This window comes from Ostrinia nubilalis, chromosome 5 (genome assembly GCF_963855985.1).
Source record: "Ostrinia nubilalis chromosome 5, ilOstNubi1.1, whole genome shotgun sequence".
NCBI lineage: Eukaryota > Metazoa > Arthropoda > Insecta > Lepidoptera > Crambidae > Ostrinia > Ostrinia nubilalis.
This window is the reverse complement of record NC_087092.1, coordinates 16,498,287-16,521,472: the sequence shown is the minus strand read 5'-3', so window position 1 is coordinate 16,521,472 and position 23,186 is coordinate 16,498,287. Positions and strand designations below refer to the sequence as shown.

Below are 23,186 nucleotides of genomic sequence, written 5' to 3'. Positions count from 1 at the left end.
AATTTGTAAATAAAACGAGAATATTGTATTAAGTAGTTTATTGTAAAAATCTTTGTTACATAAACAAACAGTTTAACGTCAACTGATACAAAGGGAGAGCCGACACTAGTGAACAGAGTGCTTAGTGCGAGTTTGAGACTCACGTGTTGAAGTAAACGAGTGGCGCTATCTGGTGGAGAGTGAAAGAAACACTCTTTCTAAACAGTTTTTTCTCAAAAGTGTAACGTTTTTACGTCCATCTCGCTCCCACTAGGCACCCTGCGCCTGCGCGCGATGCGACCCACAGTTTTGGTATACATGTTCAAACGCAACTAGACAACATTGAGCAATACGATACATAACTATACATGCCCCTAGCTCACGGCGCGACGCGAGTGACACTCTATACACAACAAAGTGAGTTAATACAAAACTTGTGGAAGACAGAGTCGAATGCCCAGCTAGAAATATGGTAACGAGATAACACGATGACACAAGGAATAGGTACCGGTGATAAACACGATCATAATTTAAAAACTCTAAATAACATGTTCAAACGATATATGCCTCTATAATATAATATGCGTTAAACATCGTGTTTAGCAGACATACGCAGTCCGTACATTAGCCTCTGATAAAGAATAATACTCTGTTAAAATATATACCTATCTAACGTTTTTGGAAAACAATAAAACCCAGAAAACACGTCACAAAGGCGACATCATGTTAAACGCACGGATATAGAAACTCTTCAATGTTATACGATGAAATATTATCATGCATGTCCACGAATAAAGACTATGTATAAAATCTACACAAAAAAATTAACGCGAGACGCCGCAGTACTTTGACATTTTTCTACATTGCAGTCACGCCGAATTACGTCAGTGACCTCTAGCTAATATTGAACAATAATAGCCAGTCACATCGAACAAACAAAAAATTTGAATATCACTGCAAATACTACACAATATGTATTTTTATAAATACATCTTTCATATTTAATTTTAATGAAAAGCGTCAAAGCACTGCGTCATGCCCAAACATCCAATAGAGCACAAATGTCATAAATATGAAAATATTTGGTAACGATTCCTTATAGATAAACGGACGGTCCACAGGACAGCGGTCGGGCGACAGAACCGTTAGTATGTACACAATGTTACAATTTTTACAAGTTTGAAACATCACTAACCCAATCATCTAAAAACTAACTTAAGAAATTAGCGAAAGAACTTAAATAACAGAAGGAAAGACATTTAAATAGAAAGAAACAATGTACAAACTAAAGTTAATTAAAATTACGTAAAGAAAACAACACATAAACTTTAATGTTATATACAACTCGTGTGGTGGGTGGGAAAACATGCTGGCCACTTAGTATAGGGAGAACTGTTTTTGGTCTTATTCCATACCTTACGAACTAGGCTAAGCATATAAATATGGGCGTCAGTACTTTAATATATTTAGGTTATCGATGCTTAAAACTAAGCGAATTTATACGACGGGACAATAAATCGATTAAATATTTGTGATCAGTTACCGATCGTTACGAGTGGTCACCTTCGCGTCTAAATACTTTGTGACTTCGATACTACGACCTAAGCAGTATTAGCTTGTGTTAATATAGTATAATTTCTGTAATTAACCAACAATAAATAGGTTGTTACTGGGACAATACATGGTTTTAAAAACAAAAATATCATTAATAAATGAACGATCCCTGGCTACAAACTTAAAATAAGTCGCGCAGCTGTGAAATCAGTAATCATCATACTATCTCAATAGGAACAAGTTGCTAATTCCACATCTGCTTGCTAAAACTATTACTGTAATACATTTCATCGTGATATTTTGACTATACAGGGTGTTAGGTAAATGGGTATATGAGCCGACACTAGCCCATGTTAACATGGGCATATAAATGGTATGGTGAAGTCAGAAATTTGATATCATCATTTCAATTTTTTAATTTTTCATACAAAATAAATTTTATAAAATCCGATTTGTATGAAAATTAAAGTAATTTAAATGAAGATATCAATTTTCTGACATCACCATACCATTTATATGCCCATGTTAACATGGGCTAGTGTCGGCTCATATACCCATTTACCTAACACCCTGTATATCTGTCGCAACGTGCAAATAATATATCAACTACCACATAAAATTACATAAATGTATTAAAATCAAACAATTACGACTGTGTAAAATCATTACCTGAACTTAATCTAATAATAAAAGACATGCTATGCTTTTCATATTCTTAACAAATGTAAAAGACGGCAATACTTTTGGGCTTCGCTAAGCTAGATAATGTTTTTACGTAATCGACGTTATATGTGGGACGTTAAGCAAAGTGGCCAGGTGCTCGCATGGTGGGTGAGACGTGACAATACATTCCGTAACATAATACATGTGAAACTCCTTAACCTTTGGCAATAAGTTCGCGATTGCGTCGCTGCGGGCTGCTGCGGCCCGCTGCGGCCTGCTGCGGCCCGCTGCGGCGCGCTGCGGCTACAGCTCGAAGCGCTTCTTGCGCTCGGCCACCACCCCGGCCAGTGGCGCCAGCGGCACGCGGCTGCTCGCCGAGCAGCGTTGTGTCGCTTTTAGTTCTGGAAAAGACGTCGATATTTAGAAAAAATACTGTATAGAAATAGAAGGTAGGTACTCTTTATTGGTATTAGGTACCATACAAAAATTAATTGACTTATCAATATTTTTTCAACACCTTAATTGTTTGCAAACTCGTTACAATCAAATACTTTACACATAAAATTTACATAATATGAAGATGCGTGTAAAAAACCTTCTTAAAATGAACTTGAATACCCAAATAAATGTCAATGTATCTGCTTATCATACAAATATTTGTTTCAGTATTTGTAATCTTCACGAAGTTTATCTTAAGGAGTAGAAATTGCTTAAAAGCTTTTTCAAAAAACATGCACTCTAATGCCTTCGCTATAAGGTTCAACCCTCACCTGGACGGGCGACAGCTGCAGGTTTCTGGTGCTCTCTGTCTTCGCGAACTGGATCTTGGCCGGGCGCGTCGGTCTCGCTGCCTCCAGCAGAGGACTCGCCCTTGACGATTTCCCCTGAATTAGCAGGTTACAGGTTAGATAATGGTATGATTATACATGAATACAGGGCTTGGTTTTCATTGGTTGAATAATAAGTACAAGTTGACGCATGTAATCAACTCGGTATTTGTAAAGCTGCGGTCAAACCAACGCGTGCAGCTCGCGTCACTGCATAGAGCATACGTCATTATGCGTGCATAGATCGCCGCGACCAATGACAGGACGCGTTGATGTGACTCATCTACAAAGTCTTATGACATCTGATCGCCATCGAGCACGCAGGCTGCACGCGTTAGTTTGGCCGAACCTTAGCAGCTCCGGTTCAGGCTTAATTAGTATGCGTCAATCTTTACGTTCAGGGTTTGTTACCTATTGTGGTTTTGTCTAAAGCATTGGTTCCCTAACTTATTTGAGACGCGCCCCCTTTCGACCATACAAGATTATTTATTAGTCGTATCGAGCAGTCTGGAATGCATTCTCTCAGCGGTCGCAGGTTTTTTATACTTAAGTACACAGATGGCCCGCGCCCCGCTTTAAAGGTCTTTGCGCCTACCCTAGGGGGCGCGCCCCCCACTTTGGGAACCAATGGTCTAAAGGAAGAAAAGGTGGTAGGGGCGGAGGCTGATTTTATGACTTGTTATTTTCTAGTAAGCCCTTCGTTAGTAGGTAGGTAATTGTGCTATTTCTAGTAGTGTGTTGAGGTAATCCATAAACTGATTAAACAGCCGATTACAAATTTTATAGACATACACTTCAAAGTGTTGGGAAATATAAGTGAAATGATTACCAATAATAAGTTAAAGTAAAATATTGTACATTAGTTCAAACCATTATCGTGCACACTCGAAACTCACACAGATGAGGAAAATTTAATGACTGCAAAGCTACATTGTTTATAATAAACACTCCATTCCTAAATGTAATGGATGAATGCAATGGGGAAATCGTGAAACAACACTGGTCTATATTTCTATAACCTATGTATTAATTTATCTTCTTCTATATTAATAATTTCGTCAAGGGGTACGGTAGACTGGATCGAAACCTTATATGAATAACAAAGCATAAAAAAATAACGATTTTGAGTCGACAACATATATCCGCAAAATTCGGATAATGGAGAATTTCGTTAAATTCCGATGGCATTGACAAACAAACCGCTGTCGCCATCTTTAGTAGTTCACCATCCACTCACTATGCGATCAACGCCAAAAGCTGGGTTGTCATCGATCCATAAATAAATGGAAATCAGTGCGTTTCGCGATTTTTATGATAATATACTCTTTGTTATGTGTTTTTTCTTTAAACCTGGTATTGGCCGATTCAACCACAAAAAAAGAATATTAGCCATAACCTTTGGGTCTAGACAAAGTGCAAATTATAATCGCAAACCAGTCGAAAAGTGGTCGAAAAGCCCCTTTTTGTATGGAGTTTTGACGGATTCGATTTTCGATTCGATCAAAAAGTGCGTTTTGTCTAAGGGGGCTTATATAGTTCCAAAATACTGAACTGTCCTATCGATGACATTGACAGCGGGGCGCCACCGTCAATACCGAATCGCTGGTTCCGATTTTTGCCATGTTGGAAACCATAAAGTTGAACGATGGTAGCGCCCCCCTGTCATTGAGTTTGGCGGGACAGTTCAGCGTGGGTCATCTATAAGTTGAAGTTCAAATGTCAATGTCATTTAGTTTCGCACAGTGAGAAATTCCAGTGACATGCAATTTTTGTAATGGTAAAATATTTGTAAGAAACTGCAAACAAATACAAATGTGCAGTCGATGTGTGGAATGCGACAACATTATACTCGGTAAGCGGCTTAATATTTTTTTTTTATTTAACCCGAAAAATAATAATAATGACCACATGCATAGCCTGTGTTGAGTTGTTATCAACATAAATACAGAAACAGACACGATTTTTGCCCCGTTTTTTCTGATAACCGAATAGACTCCTTCATGCGCAAGTTCCACTTGAGCTCGGCTGGTTCTTATTATAAATAATTGTGTAATATATTTTTGCAGATAATTTCAATTATTGCGAGTGTTGTGGCTTAGAAACAATTAGGCAGTTAAGAATAAACAAGGCTCGGGCACTATCAAACCTTTTTCCTAAAAAGCAAAAAGCTGCTTCTGCTGCTTCACAAGATTTATTTGATGACTTTCAGGTAAGTTAATAGTGTAGGTCACTGAGTAAAGTAAAATAATAATAATAATAAATAAACTTTATTTATCTTTCACAGAGGTATAAATAAATATAGAGGTGGGAGGATATACCTACACCTACATACATTCACAATACTTATTATTATTTGAATATTTGTCTAAAAATAGAATATATTTCTCTTATTAAACTCAGCTCAGATGGAGCGCGACAACGGAGAAGTCGAGGATGTAGGTTCAATTCCTGCATGTGGTGTATTTTTTCATCACATCTTATTAAATTTGTTTAATAAGAGTAACACAATATATTTCTCTTTTAAGGTTGATAACGAAGAGTTGGTGCTAATCGAGGATTCATTGATGATTGATGATGCTTCTTCGGACAACAAGAAAAAACAGCTACTGTCAGTCAGCAGTGATGATGCTTCTTCAGACAACAAGGAAAAACAGCTGCTGTCAGTCAGCAGTGATTTTATTTCTTTAGAAGAAGAAGAGAAAGAAAACATATCAAATGGCGGGCAGACCCCCGAAAAAACGTAAATATTCAAGCAGGTTTATAACAGAATATCAGCCCCCCAGGACTAACTATTTATATTTAGCACTTTCAAATAACACCATTCAAGTATCAGTACATTCAGTTGGTTTGATGATTTATGAATGTGTTCAATGTCAAGCACTTCATTTTTTAGGTGAAAAAATTAAAAATCATTTTAAAAATTGTTGTCATAATGGGAAGGTATACATAGACCCAGACAGTCTTAAAGCCAATTCCAGAAATATTATTAGCATTTTTTGAACCAAACAGAACAGATGAAAGTGTTCGACAATATCTTTACACTGAAATTTCGACACATTTCAGATTTATCCATGGACAGTGGCAACCACGAATATCTCAGTCAGCGGCTGATAAAGTAATTGCAAGAATGTATAATTATTCCTTTTCTGATCGGGAACGAAATTATCTCCGGCTATTACTTCTTCACGTCAAAGGGCCGACTTGCTTCAGAGATGTTAGAACTTATTAATATGAAAATATTATTTACACATCATTTCTAGAAGCTGCTCAAGCAAAGGGGCTACTTTTTGACGATCAAGAATGGGAAAGATGTTTGGATGAAGCAATTGGTTTCAAACTTCCTCGGCAATTACGACAGCTGTTTGCGTTAATTTGCGTGTTTTGTGAAGTAACTGATCCTAATGCTCTTTGGGAAAAATTTGCATCACATTTTATCGAAAACTTTACAAGATCCCGCCCTGAAATATTATCCAAACAGTTGGCTTTACAAGAAATTGATGAAACATTAAAACTCCACGGAAAGAGACTAACAGATTTCCGACTTCCGGAGCCAGATATTGATGAAAATAGTATTTTCTTATCTGATCCCGTTTCTGACTATTAATAAGAGTTATTTACATAACCTATATTAACGATTGAATTTGATTGTTTTGTTAATTTGTCTTAGTTTATTTTGAATGTTGATTTAAAATAAAAATAATTTGTGTAAAAACATTTGCAGTTTTTATTTACCATATTTATTAAACACAACTAACGAAGCTATATGAATCTATATTTAATATTCTTTGAGAACCGATGACTACAGAAACATCTATCTACATGTTGCACCTATAATTGTGTATTATGAGTCAAATTGCACCCGAGCGAAGCCGGGTTTTCATCTAGTAACTAAATAAAACCAACTATGAGTTTACTTTCGATAACCTTACTTTCGTATTACCAGCCTTCGTTCATAAAAAATACCTAAAAAGCCATTATGCTACTTATGCCCATTTCACCATCAATCCCTATTTTTTAAGTGACCCCTTTGAAAACAAAATTTCTTTTATGTGTTACCATAGGAATTACTTAAAAATTAGGGATTGTTGGTGAAAACGGGCATTAGTCCCCCAAAATATTTAAATATGTCACCAGGGATTAGGCCGCGTATCGAGCTCGAGTTGATAGTGTGACTAAAGCCGGTTTTGCATTACGTGCGATCCCTATCCGTATTAAATTGGCATCGTCAGTATCGATTTAAACTTAGCTCCGTATACACAACGCTTAATATGAGATTCGTTCTCTAATACTGTGGTAAGTAAACTCACAGCAGGTGTATTTTACCTGTATAGTTGTTGGCGCGCTGCCAGGCCGCCGCCAGCGTCCGCAGGTGAGCCCACAGCGGCGCCTCCGCCCTCCCATGCTGTTAGTGCACCCGAATGTACCATGACCGTTGCATTACAGTGGACTTTACAACTACTGCGCTCGCAGGAATTTGAAGACGAGTGTGTTTAGCTCAGTGGTTCCCAACCTTTATGGAAGAAGGACCGCTTTGTTTAAAGAAAAATAAAGTCAAAGTCAAAATTTCTTTAATTGTCTAATAGACTATTTAATTAGTAATTACAAATCGTCAAATAGTTTGCTTTTAAGGAGCCTCTATCTATAATGTCTCATAATATTTTTAGTAAACTAAATGAATCCCAAAAGAAGTATTAATCAAATACTCAATGTAACTTTTTAGTTTCAAGATCAATGTGACTTTTGAGCATGCATCTTCTTTACAATTTCGCTTACGAAACATAGGCGAAGACCGAAATGGTTCGACTATTTCGACTCCTGCGGTCCACTGTTGGGAACCACTGCATTCACCGATATACCATTTACTGATCGTGATTTGTTTCAATCATTAGAGAGAAAAATAGAATTACCATCCACGTGTCCCAATTCGTGCGATTGCCATAATGATAGACCGAATTTCAAAAGATTTCCAATAGTATTTACACTGAGAAGTTTTATAAAATTAAGATTTCGATCCATAACTATAAGAGAACTTCAGTAAGTTTTACCAAAATCTGTTCGTACCTTGTACTAAATATTTCTTTAGTTAACATGACCAACTTATAAAATAAAATAAAAAATTGTTACGAAGTTGGTGACGTTGACCATTAAGAAACTTTAACCAATCAGTGAGAGTTACGTGCGATGACGTCATGCAAGCGTGGGCATTTCTAGCTCGAATGTGAGATGAATAAGCGGTATAGCTAGCCCGAAGCGTGTGCCGTGAACTCGGTGGAGTACGGGTAGAAGGAGAAAACGGTACATACCGGCGCAGTGTCTTCGATGAGCTGCGAGAGAGTGGACGCTTCCGTACCGTTCTTCATTTCGTTGGCCTCGGAAATGAGGTGAGCGCGCAGCTGTTTGTTTCTGGAAATATCAAAAATTAACTTTTTAGATTCGTTCAATCACTAATATGGAACGCAGTCGCACGCAATCACCAATATAGAATGATTAAAAAGATTTGGCTGTTTCAAAATTTAACGAGGCACTGTAAGGCTTACGATAATGTCATCATAATGTAACCAAATCATCGTCCATGTATCGAAAAATAGCGAACCTAATAAAATATAGTCTGATTCTGAAGTAAAGGTTTAGTTCTCGTCCTCTACCATTGAATATGTCCTGGAGTAACTATGCGATTACCAAAGTAATTTAGGGTTCACGCAAGGTTCAGTAGTCGGTCGTATACTATTGAATGTGTCTTGATCTACCATTAAATATGTCCTGGAGTAACTATGCGATTACCAAAGTAATTTAGGGGTCACGCAAGGTTCAGTAGTCGGTCCTATACTATTGAATGTGTCTTGAATTACATAGTTTATGTAGGAGTCACGCAAGGTTCAGTTCCTGGTCCTCTATTGAATCTCACCTGGAGTCGAGCTGCATGATGTGGTTGTGCGCGTGCGCCAGCTGCGCGGTGGCGGCGGCGAGGCGCTCCTCCAGCGCGGCCGACTCCACGCACTTCACCGAGTACTTGTCTGACAAGGACAGGATCTCCTGCTTGATTTCCTCCATCTCCTGCCTGTGGGGTGAGAAGGGGGTTAGTCAGGTTTGAAGACAGTTTAGATTAATACTTTTACTATTTATAGACCCAATATACTGAACTGTCCTATCCGTGTCATTGACAGCGGGGCGCCACCGTCAATACCGGATTGCTGGTTCCGACTTTTGCCATGTTGGAAACTATATAGTTGAACGATGGTGGCGCCCCCTGTCAATGAATTTGGTGGGACAGTTCAGTTTAGGTCATCTATAGATCTGAACATTTCTTTAAAATACACTTTTTGGACTCAATGAGGGTTTCTTTGATTGCGCTCACCAGGTGGCACCACTGGTGAAGGTCCTGTCACTGGCGTATGGAAGATTGTGGTGCCAACTGGGTGAGCGATGAAGCGGTAGGGGGACTATCTAAATTTTTGCGGTGCCCTCAATTTTACGTCCGTCACTTCGCGCGTCAGCCCCAACTAATATCTATACTAATATTATAAATGTGAAAGTAACTCTGTCTGTCTGTCGGTCTGTCTATCTGTCTCGCTTTCACGCCTAAACCACTGAACCGATTTTGATGAAATTTGGCATAGAGATAGTTTGAGTCTCGGGAAAGGACATAGGATAGTTTTTATCCCGGTTTTTGAAGGTATAACCTTCAATTTTCCTCCGGCTAGTTCGCGCATCAATCTGCAATTGCTTCTATATCTACAACAAGACAAGAAATCTAACACTGACTGGTGCCTCGAGCTGAGCTGCGTGATGTCTGGGTGGTTCCCTCGCGACAGGAACTCTGCTTTAAACTTGTCCACCTCGCGCCGCACCTCGCTCTCGTGTGCTTTGCGCATAGCATCTAAGGCAGCAAGTGTGGCGCGTGTCTCCTCGGCTAGGGCCTGTTCTTTGTCCAGCCTGGAATATGAATAGAGAAAGTTAGAATATTATTTTATGATTTCATTTTTTAGTTTATAGAAAACAGGTTTTCTTAAACTCTTAAAACTATGATCCTACGAAACAGATGCCTGGAACATTCTTTTACTGGTTAAAATGAATGGCTTGCTTCCTGCCGCAAATTGAATCGATGTCTAGAGCGAGTTTGCGTGCACGTGGTACGCTTCAAGTCGTCATTTTATGGTAAATCTTGACGCGATCTGTTGCTTAATTCAATTTGATTCCTAACTCTTAATAATTTAGATTTTTAAAACAAGACTTAGTGTTAGGTTTTAGATTACTGTGACCAGAGTCAGTGCGGAAGAGAACAATATTTTTTGTTGCCAACAGTTTTATAGCCGTAGGATAGCGAATCTATTTAAAGTTACTGTAACTATTTACACTATGATAAACTGTGATGATGAACAAGCCATCGATATTGATTATTTATCGATAGTCTCGGTAGATGGCGCTTTTTAGCATCAACCGAATTGTTCGTATACAAAAAGAGACTGGCAATGCATGCCGTGTAGTTCATTCTAGCATAGTAGAATAGGACCACTCCTAATCGCCTCTCGTAAAAAGAGTTGTGTGCCTGAAATGGAGTTACACGCTGGTTAAGTGACATTTAGTATGGAAACGTATCTAAAAATATTTATTCAGTTTAGACCACAAGTAGCACTTATGAACGTCAAAATATAGTAAATAATAAAAAAGAAAAGGAGCCCTTCAGCCCTTATGGGGCACTTTACATGTGTCCTTATCTTTTGGGCCCTACCAGCGCTTCGAGACAAATATATGGCAAGTGCTGAGAAGAAACGCCAGAACAAACTCAGTTATATTACTGTTCAACGCGTGTGTATCTCTTTATTAGTAAGGCCTTAAAATGACTCAGATGAAATAGTTGGTGTCAAACCTGAGCTGCTCCCTCTCGGCGCGGTGCTTGTCCTCCATCTCGCGCACGATGCGGCGGTGCGAGCTCTCCATGGCCAATAGTCCTTTTTCACACAGCGCGCGCAGTTGCTCGATCTCCTGCTGGTAGCGCGCGCGCAGACCGTCGCCGTGCGTGTCCGCTGCTACTGCGCTCTGGGGAGAATTGGGGATGTGAGCTCGTTGAAGTGTTTGATAGACGCTGCATTGTCATTTTATATGGTGAAGTATATGCAATCAGATTGTGTACACTTTGTTCAGGAACAATATTTGGCAGACCATAACAACACATGTTAAAAGCATTGTTGTGTTCCGGCAGTTAGAGGTAAGATAGCCAGTTCCTCCGTGGTGGAGGATTCCGGGTGAAGCTCGCTTCCACCTTCGGCCTGATCACTCACTGATCACTTACCATCAGGTGAGATACGGGCCAAGTGAATAAAGTCCAACAATGTATTTTACGAGGAAAAATATCCTTTATTTTGCTTTAGTTTCACAAAAAACAATTTTCTGGTGACACTGTTGATGACATGACAATTTTCTTTTTTTTTTTCAGTATTAAACACCAAGAGCTTCCTCGTTGTGGATTAAAAAAAATCTTCCACTTATGATCGATTTAGCAAAACTTGTGACCACAAATCACAGAAACTAAAGGGAGATGTGAAAAGGGGGCGGGGCCAGTAACCAATACCCAAAAACAGAACACATTGCTTGCGTCAGCAATGATGACAACAGCGACGCAACAAGCGTCAACAATGATGACAACAGGTTTGGTCCTTGCCGCCGCTCGACTATTGCGGTGAGCTCACTCGTGATACAAGCATATTTAGCTTAGTACGAGGGGCTAACGGGAGTATTAGTAATTTGTGTAATAATAAGCGTTTAGAACTCCGCGTATTAGTTAGCATCTCTCTAGATCTCTATGCTTGTTACGTTATTTATTTATTTATATTAGGAAGACCAGGGTTTACATAATTGATTATTTTACAGTTAATAACACTTGATAACCACTTACAGTTATAACATTAACACTTAGGTGTATACTGACCTGGTAGGCGGCGCGCAGATTTTCAAGCTGCGCCGAGTACTCGGAGTCGAGCGCGGCGAGCCGGCGCTGTAACGTGCGCGCGCGCTCCCGCAGCGCCGCCCGCTCGCGCTCGTGCTGCGCCTGAAGCTGCGCCCGCGCGCGTCGAGCTGCCGCCAGCGCGCCCGCCTGCTGGGCCAGCGCGCACTCGCCGCGCGCGCGCTCCGCCTGCAGCCTGGGGGAGAAGAAGGATTAAGTCAGTCCTGCTCGACGGAGAAACGATGAAAAGTATATGGTCACAAGCACAGATCAGGAACTGGCTGCGTTCCAAAACAGAAGAAAAACACCACACAGAATGGAAAAATAGCGAAGGATGCAGGCAAAGATGCGGTTCCGGACGTATCGAAAAAGTTCTCCCGCAGCCTCATCAGACTAAACAGGGACAGCATCCGCGAGGTCCTAAGTGTCATAACCGGACACTGTATGCTAAACAAGCACCTATACAACATAGGTGTCACAGACAGCCCACTGTGCAGGGGGTGCATGGAGGCAGAGGAAACACCGCAGCATGTGCTCATGGAGTGCAGTAGCGTGGAAGAACAACGAGCTCAATTTCTTCGATCACCATCGTCGCTACAGGAGGCCTGCAGCAGCCTAGACGGGCTGCTCGCCTTCTGGGGGGATCTGGGGTGGTTGGAGTAGGAAGATAAACCACAAATCGCGCACAATGGCCCAATCAGGAGGCTAAGTGCGGTATTCGATTGCCCTGCAAAACTAACTAACTATATGGTCATGATGATAAGGTATCGAACTCACCTGTCCAGCGCGTCTTGGAGCTGCTTACAGTGCTGGCACGGCACCAGCGCTTGCAGAGCTTCCACGCGCCGCCGCAGCGCCTCCACGCGCTCCAGCACGCCGCCCGCGCCCGCCGCCTCCTCCGCGCCCTCCGCGCCCGCCAGCTGCCGCGCCACCGCCGCCACCGCCGCCTCCACCCGCTCGAGGCTCTCGCCGATCTTCATCGAGTCGTCACTGTTGCCCGAACAGTCACCGGAGAAGAGCGCTCGGCACTCGTTCGAGAACCGCTGGAACAGGTACACGAACTCCGCCTCCTCGGCGGGGTCCGCATCCAGCGAGGAGACGGCGTCCTCGGCCGAGCGGCGCGCGGCGTCCCCGTCCCGCGGGCCCGACGCGCGGTACGTGCCCTCCAGCACGGCCACGCGCGCGTCCACCAGCGCCCGCAGCGCCAGCACCTCCGCCAGCTCCCGCAGCGTCCCCGCCCCCGCGCCGCCGCCCGGCGTCCCCGCCCCGCCCGCCGCCGCCACGTCGCGCGCCACGGCCTCCATCTCGGCGCGCAGCCGGTCGTGCGCCGCGCGCCACCACAGCTCCAGGTCGGCGCGGTCCTGCGCCGCGAGCGTGAGGTGCGCGCGGCGCGCGTCGTCCAGGCGCCGCTCGCAGGCGGCCGCGGCCCGCGACAGCGCGCGCGCCACCTCCGCGCGCACCAGCTCGGCCCCGAGCGCCTCGCGCGCCGCCGCCGTCGCCTCGCCGCAGCGCCGCTCCGCCTCGTCGCCGCCGAGCGCGGTCCGCAGCCCGTCGAGCCGCTCGGCGCGGTACCGGTCCACCGCCTCGCCGACCTCGCGCTGCGCCGCCTTCAGCGCGTCCAGGTCGGCGCCGTGGATCGCCAGATCGATGGGTCTCGGCCGCGCCGGGTCGCGGGCGCCGCTGGCGAGATCGATCCGCCGCGACAGAATTCTCGCGAGATAGTCCAGGGAGGTCCTCGTCGAGGAGTTGCGGGTCTCGCCCGCGATGCGTCGTCGGAGGTCGTCGACGAGTTTCCCGGTCTCGGCGATTTCGGCCCGGACGAGCCGCGCGAAGAACGCCCCGCCGTCCGCCGCCTCCAGCGCCTCCTGTATCTTTCCGACGAGGACGGCCTCGTACGCCAGTTTCTCGGCCAGCAGCTCGAGGCTGCGTCTCTGCGTCAGTTCTCCGGCCTCGTAGAGTGCCGCCTTTCGCCTCGATATTTCCAGCAACTTGGTTCTCAGTCGCTCCTCCAGTTGTGATACGGCGCGTACGACGCCGTCGTTGATTTCGCGGTCGTCGGAGCGCTCCGGGTCGACTACGCATCGATCGAAGCATTCCTGAAGCCGCTTGCTGACCTCGGTGAGGCATTTCTCCATCGACCTGACGCTGTATTTCTTCTCGAGGCTCGGGGACGGCGACCTCCTCGACTTGGCGGCGCGCATCGCACTCATTTGACAGAGACACTCGTTGACCTTATTCCTCGAATGGATGACGACGCTTTCGAGACTCTGCAGCCGATCGAGAAGGTGCCTCTGGTACTGGGTGCCGACCAGAGAAGATGACTCCGAACTTTCGTTGAGAACAGGACTGTCGGTGGATCTCATCGCCTGTCCTAGTGACTCGCACGAGTTGCCGAGGTCTCGTCGGCTTTCCAGCGCGGAGGCCACTTTAGTCTCGAGTGAGCTGAGTCTGACTAGCATTTTCATAGGTTCGGAGCTCGTGGCGCTGTCGAGAGACTTCCTCCGGAGTCGCGCGGCCAGCCGCTTCATGCGCTTTTCATCAGAGCCCTCCGCTTTCGTACCTTTCTCTTTGGATGGGGAGGTGCTCTTCGATGGTGAGTTTATCGTGGGAACGGGCTCGCCTGATTCCAACATGGTGATTTTGTTTTCTAACTCCGTCAGTTTCTCTTCGACTTCCTTCCCGAGTGTTAAAGCTTCTCTACCTTTAAGTGATAAACTACGTCTCTTCTCTCTCGACTCAGTTTTCTGTATCTTATGTTTTAGAGTGCGGACCTGCTTGTCCGACGCCGTGAGTTTCTGAGTCAAATCTAATATACGAGCTGCCATTAAATCTATTTCTGATCTGCTGCACTGTTCCCTCAATTTCATCTCATTTCTTAATTTCATATTTGTAATTTCTAGCTCATCGTACATATTGTGGGACTCGCGAAGCTCCTTCTTCATAGCTTTAATTTCTTGAATGGCTTTCATGAATCTTTCTCTAAGGTCGACATATTCTTCAATCAGTCTGCTCTTTTCCAATGAGTCTATATTTAAATCTTGATTCATGTTTGTCAGATCGCTCAGGGACCCGATGCTCTTTCTCTTTTCCCTTGTTGGCGATTCTGCTACAACGCGCCCTTCAAGGTCTCTGATCCTAGCGTACAAACTTTCATTTTCTTTGACACTCTTGAGGAGTTTTTCATTCAAGTCGTTTAATTCCCTTTGAAGTTGTTTGACAGTTTCTTGAGCAGAAGTTAGTTGTCTCGTTAGCAACTCACAGTGCTCCGTAGACTCTTTGAGGACATTTTGTGTCTCCGTTAGCTTATTCTCCCACATCGTCTTGTCCTGATTGTATAGCTGCTTTATTGTATTAAGGTTTTCGGCCTCTTTCGTTCTTTTCGATAGTTCTTCTTCTTTTTGTTGCAAGGTCGTAACAAGCTCCTCCATTTTCTTTTCTCTCATAGCAGCCTCTGACTTGAGCTGCCGCAGTCTGGCCAGCTCCGACTCGGCTGCGTTGACGTCACTCAGCGCTAGCTTGAGCTGTTTACGCAGAGCTTCGATTTCGATAGATTGCTTGTCGATTGTCGATATGTAGCTACGTTTGCGAGGCTCCGTAGGCTTCTCATTTTCGTCCACCTCGTCCGACGGTCGTTCTTTTTCTTTGGTTGCATCGGTTTCATCTTTGTCCGCTTTTGTGTTATCCGTCTTCGGCTGAAGATAGTTTCGAGCGCGAACTTTTTCTTTTACTTTGGAAATAGGAGTTCTGTTTAAGATTGGAGAAGGTGGAGGTTGTGGGGCCACATCTCCCCAGTCTGCGCTGTCCCTCCTCCCGCCTTCGGATGCCGTTCTATATTCTTCGTCCGAGGAGAATGGCCCCGATTTACCAGTAATAGGAGTGACTGGTGTAACAGGTGACGCTGATGATTCAGACGCTTGATCCACTGAATCCTCGCGGAGTATCAGAGTTAGAGGTCCAGAGTCAGGAAGGCCAGCTGTTCTCAGAATAGCTGACATCCAGTTGGCTCTGATGCCGGCCGTTACTGCAGATAGTACTATATGTTTGCCGTCCCAAGTCTGAAAAGCAAAATTGAAGTTAGCGATCTCATCATATCTAACAATTGAACAAAAAAAATTGCTGTGACTTACTTCTGTTTCAAAGGCATATCCATTTGTAGATGCAGATGTCGGCAACTCTACCACTCTTGCTACTCCGCTGAGGTCAATGACTCCATCCATGAGACCCCTGTGTTCCGCGTGAGGGTCCCTGAAGTACAGAAGTGCTGCTCCTCTCAGCACGAACCAGTGTCGCGACCAGCCCCCGGGCCCCCTTCTTTGGAGCCAGCCAGCCCTGGCATGGAGGAGTTTCTCTGCAGGCAGTTCGACTCTTCCTCCCTCGCCGCTTTCGGTGACTTCTGCAGCGTCGGTTGGTTCGCTGCCTTCGCTTGAAGAGCTAGAGCTACCTTCTTCGGGTGGCACGCCACCATCTGGAGTGCCCCGAACCTATGAGCAAAGATATTTAGGATAAACTGCTGTAAACTTACGTACAATTAATATTTTCACTAAACGAGGCAGTGTCTTTTTAAGAAAATTATCCGACTGGTCGCGTTCAGATGAATATAATTCTTAAACGTGAACTTAAATGGGTTTTTTTACCAGTTTCTAGTGAAGAATTAAGCTACCTGCCCAATTTTTATCAGGTTTTTGTGATGGCTAGAAATATCCCATTCTCATTACTTTTTGAACACCCCTCGTATTTAGGTAGGGGACTTACCGGTAGTCGGTCTGGTGGCGGCAGTCTTGTGGGTCTCTCGAGGGTCGGCGGCAGCGCGCGGCGCGAGCGCGGCCTGGTCAGCGACGCGGCGATGTCTCGCAGCTGCTCGTCGTACTGCTGGCACTGCTGCTGTAGAAGCGGCGATGTTACGCCGACACCTGCTGGACAAATTGTCGTTATTTGTGAGTGGGTTTTGGATTTATTTACCAAATGAGCTACACTAAATGGCAAAAATTTTACAATAATTCAGAACCTTTATTAAAATTAACCTAGTTTTTAAAATTGATGCATCATTATCACGGTTACGTCGACCGTGACGTTAAGTTTACTCATTTTTCTTGGTATGATATTTAGGTCATTAGTATTTAGTTATCTACTATATAAAAATAAGTCGGGTCGGAAGTCGCGGGCGCCGCTAGTTTAGTCTAAGAATAACTTTAGATAAACCAGGAAGTATTGTTTGAAAATGGATCAAAAGTGATTGAGTGTGATAGTGACGTCACAAATAATTCTAGGTAAATCTTTATATCGTAATTAATTTACGTCATCATTACTTTGTAGGTTTCCTCGAATCATGACGCACAGTCGTAATTCTTTTTCTGGTTCAGCAGACTCACCATCGTCGTCGTTGACTGGGGCGGTGGTGGGCTCGGCCCAGGTGTCCCTGCGGCGGGACCTGGCCTTCTCCTCCCCGTTGATCTTGTCCCGGGTCGGGGGAGATGCTGAGGACACTGGTTGGTCGGTATAAACTGAAACAAATAGACAGGCACGTTTAATTTTATACTAAGGACTAATTTAGACGTGAGAAACAGTGTTTGTCAGTAACGTACAGTTTATGATCTACATTATGTCGCTATGCCAAGAAATATTCTTGTAACTATCTAGGCAGCGGTTAAGCCCAGCATCAGAAAACATGGCGCTTTGGCGTAAGAAACATTTTACCCTGAAATTTAAATAAAATCTCTTTTTGATGTTCTATTTTTGTTTATAGGTTCAAGTTCGATAACCGAAGACAGTGACTCACGTGAAGGACTATACACTAAAGTTGCTAATAATAATAAAAATCAATATGCATGACATTAAACGTGTCCATATCATTGCGGCAATCTCATCAATTTATCGAATGACGCAAGGAATTACCATCTGTGTAGTATCCAGTCGTAAAAAGTCTGCATTTCAAACCAGCCTGACCCGGGCAGGCAGGATAATTGAAGTGATCTTAACGACCCGATCGCATGTCTCAAGGCCGGGGAGTGAGGCGTGTGGTAAACTCATGCACCCTTTAATCCAGCGGTTCTCAAAGTCGGGGTGGAATGAACCCATTAAGGATTCAATTGTCGAAGATAATAAAATTGATATAGTATTGGTTTGTTAAGCTTCATTACTGGCAAATAAAGCAAGCAGTGAGTGAACTCTGTAACACATTGATGGGAGGGACAATGTTTTTTTTAATGCAACAAATATTTCCGCATTTGTAACAAATATTTTAGGTTGTGATATTGGAAAACCTTCGATTTTATTAGGGTGTTGGTTTGTACTAAAACTTTTATTCAACACTGTATTAAAACGATATCTATAATCCTAAAAAAGTCTGCCGAAAAACCCAGCTGGCTGGGGGTTCCAACACAGTTGGGAACCCGAACTTGAGCTGATTATTTACGAGACGAGTGGGTAGGAACCCGGCGGTCTCCCATCAAACACTGTATGTATATGAACCTGTCATTATTTAAAATTGTAGAGCAGTTCTTTGGAAGTTTTGAGATCGTCTGCCGGATCACGCGAGCCCATTTTAATGTTACGAATAACGCGCAACAAAACCTTAGATCGTGTAGGAGATTTGCTTTTGATGAGTTTAAATTATTATGTTGGTGAGTGAGCACTTCATTTTTTGTCCATAATTCTTTCTAAAAATAAATTTGTGAAAACTGTCTAGTCTTTTAAGTTCAACAAAATTGGCACTTTGAAAATCTCTGCATTAATTGACAAAATAAACAAGATGGCGTGAATAGCACTTTGGCGGCGCGCGCGCATAAACGTTTCAATTTATCCTGCTTTATACACTTTATAGAGACATATTATTATCCGTGGCGGGATAAATCATCATTACGGGCTAAGAACATTAAATTGGTGCATTATAGATAAAGTCGTTGCATAATGACGCTGTTTTTGCATATTTAATCATTTAGCGCGGTTAGGTTAATCAAAGGTGGTAATTAACAGTACATTTTCATAGATTTCAATTTTATTAGTGTGGTTTATATTGTCTCATCAATTATGCAATATAGCCAGTAATTATAATAATTGATAGCCAGTTTGAATGAAGTTACATACAAGTAGTTAATTAAACGGTTACATTAAATAACGGAAACATTAAATCGCCAAAATCATGACCGAAAATACTAAAATGATAAGGTCACTTGAAATTAAAGTTAACTTACTTATTTATAGTCTCGTAACTACGAATACGGTTTTATATTCCGTAGCTACCATTTACAAGCAAATGAAACTAGAAATAAATATCGATAGCCTTCAACGTGCGGAATCTTAAACAGTTTTTTGCAACTATGCATCTGATTTAAACGTTCTTTTACGAAGTAAGGAGTTACAGCGCATAATGGAGTCGATTTATGCACACTTATGCCCTTAAAGGCATAGTGGAGTTATAATAAAGTTTCATTGTGTATTCGTTGGGATAGTTCGATGGGGTGTCACATATGTCATTCGGTTAAGATTTACTGGTGAAAAAATTACCGCACCAATAAATATGAATGAAGCGGACGAGCCGCGTAAATCATCGACACCCACTGCGCGTGCGCCGCTTGCAGGGGTGGCGCCTGAATACTCAGATAAGTGCTCTTATTACGTTTGTAAAAGGTCGATTAAAGCCATATTGTGGTCGGGATAAAGATTGGACAGCAATCTGAGTAACCTAAACTTTGTGTGGCTTACACTAATCACTGAAAAATGGATACAGTTTTCTGAAATTCGCAACAAGTAATAACTTTTTTTCGATTATCATTAAGACTAGTTCACGGCTCTATTCGCACTTCTCGTTCCCACCGCTGCAACTCCTGTGTAGTCAGGATCTGCAGCTTGACCGCCAATAAAAACACAACCAGTGAAGGTCAAGTTTGTCCCGGGGGAAAGTCGTCGTCGAGCCAGCCCTAGCACTCGTTCCACCCCGCGGTTTGTGGTCTAACCTAGTGCTAAAATTAATGTCTTAGACGTACACTCGAAAGCACATCCACCTACTACAAATGACAAATTCCCCCAATGGATATTGAATTTTACTTCTTTGGTATAAGGCTCAGAATTAATTGAGAAGATTTTCCACTTTGTAGTAAGTACTTCTCATAGAACCTTTTTAGACGATGTATGCCTGGGTGTTCCACGCATTTCTATTGCGTGATGTTTATTGTGTTGTGCTAAAGAACTACGTTTGCTCAAGTTGTTAATGTCTTTTGGTTACTCTACACAAGTAACCACAAAGTTATATGAATAAGAGAAATACAAATTGGGTTAATGCTAGTTTAAACAGATTTACTTTCGTTTTTCTTAGTAGATTGTTTCAAATGCCTTTTATGTAAAAAATAATTGGTCCACAACAAATGAGCTATAAGAAAGCTATATTTGTTAGCATATCTATAAAACTGAAACATCCCTTTCTTAGCATACCAACTGTACTGTGTCTTGTCGAAACGTCTGGCGTTCTTTGTAGCGAATTACGACAAATGCTTGCTTATATGAGGTCCCTAAGACGCCAAAAAAACGCGGATTCCACAAAAAGCAGTATTACGGAGGCAACGACCTCCATTACTCATACATGAGTTATGAACTGGCCGCTGATGATGATCCACCACGTCACGATTCGTGGAGAGTCTTTTACATGTAAAGACATCGCTGGTCTAGGACTAAAATGTAGTGATCCAGGCAACGTCACTAAAGCGAGTTTAACGAGCTTTTGTAGCCTTTGGAGTAGCGTATTGTGAACATGGACAATTTGAGATTGGTGTGGTTAACCGATTCTGTTCTAAAAGGAAGAAGGTTTACCACGTGAAGGTAAATAAAAATTTAATTGTCTTCTTCTTGATTTTCCATGGACTTTGAAGGATCAAAATTTGACAATGGGCTGCAATGGGCATGGGGCCATGGGCACATGTTCAAATATTTTGAGAAACTGGTAAAAATAGCAGGAAAGTTTCTTATCTTGCCTGATTTGACTATTCTCTCGTTGGTGTTCAAATGAATATGTTTTCTAATGTTGCAGGTTCAATTTGACACAAGTAAAATCGTCCGCTGTAAATGCGACTCTGGTCCTTTTTTGCACCATTACTCCGAGTGTAGAGGGAGGCCGATGGTGTTCCTTCATCGTGCCGGCTTGGTAATTAGGACCGCTGTATGTGTCCAAATTGGTTTTAATTGCAACATTTTGTACACTTACACCACTTTAAACGAATTACAGGAGTGCATGTCATTTTCGGGACTTGGCAAAATGAATGATTGTGTCTTTTAAGCGCAGAAAATTAAGGTCTTGAAAACTAAAGTGCTTCAATTGGCCTACACGGTTGTAATTGGGATGATAAATGAAGACAGGGACGGGCTTTTCAGAGTGCGATTTTGGTGGCAGAACTTATGAGCTGATTATCCAGAGGAAACGAGGTGGCCCTACCATCACTTTTATGGATTTCAGGTTAGCTTTGTTAGTAATGTACATCTTATCTTACATCAACAAGAAGACGTAATGTGTTATGTAATGAGTAATACGCAATTAATAGCAAATTACCCTTTCCAACTCGGTATTTAGAAAAGCAAAACGCTTGGAGTCATCACTTTCTTTAGACATTTAATATTAGCAATAGCTTTTTCGACAGATGACGACGGCACAAACAATCGAGGCGTTCAAGACGTTAAAAGCGATTCATTGAAGCTGATGGGTTCTGAGTTGACGTCACAAGATACGGATAGAGCAGTAAGATCGATGAGCTAATGCCCAAATATGATGTACGTTTTTTGTCCCTATATTAAAGTTTTAAGTTGCCAAAAACCCAAATAGAAATATCACTTCATGATTTTAGTATGGTAAGGAAATTGCAGGCTTGAATCAATTCCGTGCTTCGTAAAGCACCTTAAGAAGTCGGCCCAAGTGACCTATTTGATCTCTATGGCGGCTCACAGTCTGGCACCAGGTTTGCGTCTTCAGCTATTGTTGTTCAGCTATACCCTATGTTACATTATGGTGATGCAAATAAATATCTATCTATTGCAACCAACCCAATCCGGGCCGATTTTATCTTCAGGGATTGAGAATTTGAGATTGATTCTACTGAACCCAATTAAATTGTGGTGATAGATTCTTCATTGTGACGCTGGCATAATAGATATTACAAGTTCTTTGTCAATAATTGTGTAAGTAATTACTTGGCGGTGAATCAACTATTTTCTTCCACTTTCGCCCGTTTCGTCATACTTTCAGCGTTCACGTAATGAACCATAAGTTACGAGTGATGGAGTAATGCATCTATGATTTGATGTCTCAATCAATTTTATGGCAATGCAAACGTGGGTAACAGAATCAGTCATATGAATCGACATTCTATTCGTGTGGGAAGCGATACTTGGTCTGCAAAAAGGTGTGACGTAGTTATTTATGAAGTAGTTACTTAAAGCTTTTTACGAAAAGCTTCCTCATGCTTTTGGCAAGGTATATGAACTACACACGTCCTTGGGCATTGTAGAAGTCCATGCCATGCTCAAAATTGTGCTGAGGGTAACCAGAATTTGTAACTCTTTTTCGTTCCATAAAGGTCTTTCCTGACAACAATTTATATGTACTTCTATCGAATCTATTATAGTAGTATGTACATTTTGTACATACTTAAGTGGTAACTTTGTGTGTATGCTTTATGAGTGCAATTATATGGAATACCTACCTATGTTTTTGTGGACGACATTGGTACCTATTTCATTTCCCAGATCAATAAGCTGCACAGCGCATCCCGACGCGCGAAAGTGAAACCTACGGATGCGCGTGCGCCGATCCCGGCAATCGCAATTTGTTGATACGATCGAGTGTCGGTCGTAAAGCGCGCAACGCCAACCGCGGTTGCGGGTTCGAATTGTGCTGGAGGCAAGTGTTGCTGTGATGAGCAAGATCATTTTATTACTGGAGGTATACGAACGTTGCTGTAAGTATTATGAAAGGTATGTTCATGCGTATCTATTCATATTTTTATCTCTTACGATTGAAAGAGAAAATCGCTGTAGCAACACAGCCAAAACGTCAACCAGTAAGTACTCAATACTCAATAGTTTATTTTGCAAAACCACATTAGAATTCACATTAGGTCTTACAATTTACTTACTAGTCATAGGCACACATGTAGTAAAAAGTCGCGTTGAAACCCTTTCCCACTTTAAAGGAAAATTATTATACTTTTATTGATCCTTAAATTACAGCCTATGTCAGGGAT

At 42.5% G+C, this 23,186-nt stretch overlaps 1 protein-coding gene and 1 long non-coding RNA gene across 5 annotated transcripts in view; one reads left to right on the top strand and one right to left on the bottom strand.

The window, feature by feature from the left end:
* Positions 1-2,109: 2,109 nt before the first annotated feature.
* Positions 2,110-23,186, bottom strand: part of LOC135072061 (protein outspread) — a 363,405-nt gene continuing 342,328 nt past the window's right edge. The window contains exons 7-18 of one of the 4 annotated variants that reach the window (XM_063965999.1): positions 17,334-17,465; positions 16,717-16,877; positions 16,092-16,445; positions 12,742-16,019; positions 11,950-12,160; positions 10,891-11,060; positions 9,780-9,956; positions 8,929-9,081; positions 8,327-8,426; positions 7,347-7,425; positions 2,967-3,080; positions 2,110-2,597 (exon numbers count right to left, since the gene is read on the bottom strand). In XM_063965999.1, the coding sequence (XP_063822069.1) occupies positions 2,500-2,597; positions 2,967-3,080; positions 7,347-7,425; positions 8,327-8,426; positions 8,929-9,081; positions 9,780-9,956; positions 10,891-11,060; positions 11,950-12,160; positions 12,742-16,019; positions 16,092-16,445; positions 16,717-16,877; positions 17,334-17,465 (5,027 nt within the window). In that variant the 3' untranslated portion in view covers positions 2,110-2,499. The remainder of the gene's footprint in view (positions 2,598-2,966; positions 3,081-7,346; positions 7,426-8,326; positions 8,427-8,928; positions 9,082-9,779; positions 9,957-10,890; positions 11,061-11,949; positions 12,161-12,741; positions 16,020-16,091; positions 16,446-16,716; positions 16,878-17,333; positions 17,466-23,186) is intronic. The other 3 variants (XM_063966001.1, XM_063966002.1, XM_063966003.1) reach the window with 3 other exon arrangements.
* On the top strand, positions 4,426-6,913 carry LOC135072066 (uncharacterized). Its single transcript, XR_010257351.1, has 4 exons — positions 4,426-4,875; positions 5,090-5,232; positions 5,549-5,763; positions 6,087-6,913. It is a non-coding gene; the product is annotated as an uncharacterized LOC135072066 (long non-coding RNA).